Source organism: Diaphorina citri, unplaced genomic scaffold (assembly GCF_000475195.1).
Source record: "Diaphorina citri unplaced genomic scaffold, Diaci psyllid genome assembly version 1.1 scaffold5023, whole genome shotgun sequence".
NCBI classification, from domain to species: domain Eukaryota; kingdom Metazoa; phylum Arthropoda; class Insecta; order Hemiptera; family Psyllidae; genus Diaphorina; species Diaphorina citri.
This window is the reverse complement of record NW_007382403.1, coordinates 6676-9174: the sequence shown is the minus strand read 5'-3', so window position 1 is coordinate 9174 and position 2499 is coordinate 6676. Positions and strand designations below refer to the sequence as shown.

At 35.7% G+C, this 2499-nt stretch overlaps 1 protein-coding gene across 1 annotated transcript; it reads left to right on the top strand.

Moving 5' to 3' along the window:
• The first annotated feature begins 192 nt into the window (after nucleotides 1-192).
• Nucleotides 193-2235, top strand: LOC108253943. Its single transcript, XM_017448781.1, has 2 exons — nucleotides 193-1495; nucleotides 2021-2235. Exons 1-2 carry the CDS (start codon nucleotides 193-195, stop codon nucleotides 2233-2235), a joined length of 1518 nt encoding a protein of 505 aa, XP_017304270.1.
• The last annotated feature ends 264 nt before the right edge of the window (nucleotides 2236-2499 follow it).

The following is a 2499-nucleotide window of genomic DNA, read 5'->3' as shown; positions in this document are numbered from 1 at the left end:
AGAAGAGGCTGTCGGGATAATATATTTAATTTATATGCGGCAATAGCTATAAATATAAGAGAAGATAAGTCCAAAGTTTACGCTTGCTTCGTCGATTACAAATGTTGCTTTGATTCAATTCACCATCAGACCCTATGGAATAAACTATTTAGAACGGGAGTATCAGGAAAGTGCATAAGAGTTATTAAACAGATGTATGAGAATTCTACGGTAAGCGTGAGGACGGAAATGGGCGAAACAAGCGAAGTCAAAATGAACAAAGGAGTAATGACCGGCGATTCCTTATCACCGCTTCTATTCATTCTGTTTATATCAGATCTGTGTGATTACATGAAAAGTAAGGACATTCAAGGAATACCGATCGATAGAGAACATAATGTAATAGCATTGTTATACGCGGATGACCTAGTGCTGCTTTCTAATAAAGAAGAAGAACTTCAAAAAATGTTGAATGTTTTGGAAGAATATTGTAATCTAAACAAATTGGAAGTAAATGTAGAAAAAACCAAGATTGTAGTATTCAGAAGGAAAGGGAAACTGAGAAGTAACCTAAAATTCCACTATCGCCAAATTCCAGTAGAAATTGTACCCAGTTACGTTTATCTTGGAGTCATCTTTACATCGGGACTTTGCTTCTCAGAAAATGTAAAAAAGTTTATAAATAAAACTATGGGAGCAATTAGTACAGTCAATTCGCTGTGGGCAAGAACGAAAACGTACAACTGGGAAGCTAATAAGATCGTATACAACTCGGTTATTAAATCTATCCTGCTATACGGAGCTGAAGTTTGGGGATTACGTTACCTTGAAGAATTGGAAAAACCACAAGTTAAATACCTGAAATCTTTGCTATATTTACCAAGGAACACTCCAAATTATATAGTAAGAAAGGAAACAGGGATGAGTAAAATGGGACAAGAAATCATAAAGAGAGCAATAAATTGGCTTATAAACATAAAAGAGATGGAAGAAAAGAGATTGCCCAAAATATGCTTCCTAAAACTCCAAGAAATGGCTGTAGCCAACCCAACAGCAACAAAATATAATTGGGTTGCACAAGTCCGACAAATCTTTACAAAACTTGATTGCCTAGAAGTATACGAAGCAGAAGATCCAAAAATTATCAAAGTCCAAGTAGATTCAATGATAGAAAAGATCCAGGAATCAAACAGAATGGAGGATAAGAGAAGGATAGAGGTGTCCAGCTATAGCAATGTGTATAAGAACTTGACTAATCTCGATAACCAAGAAGAAGAAAAATATCTGAATATGGACGTCCCGCTATACAAAATACGCACTATAGCTCAACTAAGAACATCAGCCCAGAAAATAGTAAGAATTACGATCCATAAGGACATACATGTGATAGAGACCGAAAAAATATGTACCTTGTGTAATCTTGCAAAAGAAGAATCTTTGGAACACTTTATGCTGGAATGTCCGATATACAGAGCTACGAGACAACGATACATCGGAAAATATGTCAATGATTATAGTCAGGCGCATCTAAAGAACTTGCTTCTTATTACATCATTGGAAAAAATTAATGATATCTATAACTATACTGAAATATCCCTGAAATTTAGATCTAACATTATTAATGAGTACTCATAATGATTATTATTAGACGAAATTCCTTAGGACTTATCTGATTAAATTTGATTGATTGTAATTTAATTGGTTTTGAAATATGTAGATAGGTACCTACCTAGTTTTCAAAGAAAAGTACCTATAGGTAAAAATAGATAATAAGGGGGCAATATGGTAAAGGTTCTTTGATGGTCACAGTTTTTTTGGTGCCAAAATTTGTTTTGAGGTCCCTAGGTAGATAATAAATACAATATTAGTTTAAATGTAGAAGGGTCAAGATTTGTATTTTTATTTTAATTATCATATAAGTATTCTTTTGTAAATGCCAACCAATTGTAAAATCTTATTGATAAATACAATTAATTATTCTATTCTATTTACATTTTATTTGAACAGTAATTTGTACACCCTCTATTCTGCCATTTTTCAGATGTCCTAGACACGGCCCTGATCACCAAAAGACTGGAGGCTCTCCTGTCTGTTCCCCCTCCGTCCCTGCCCACCCCCTCCTCTCAACATCTCGACCTTATGACACCTGATGCCTTCACGTCATCTAGTCAGCACAACTCTCCTCATTCGGTAACTATTAACCTACATTGGCTGGCGATTCCGTCATGGAGAGCCTTTTTTTATGGTCTCATTTAGTGGCAGGGTACTCCTGGAGAAGTTCTTCCAGCTAACCACTCGTGTAGATTTAAGATAAATCTAGAGTCCCGGGTTCGAATCTCACCATCGACAAAATCCCAAAAATTTGTACTCGTTTTTCGATTGCAAATATTTCAACGGGTTACTTTCTGGTGTTCTCGTGTTGACCCAGCACCTAAATGGGAAGTATTGTTTCTCTTCTCGCCCATCTGATGAGAGGCATAAAGTGAACGCATCAGGGAAACCCCTATCTTAAAAAAAAAA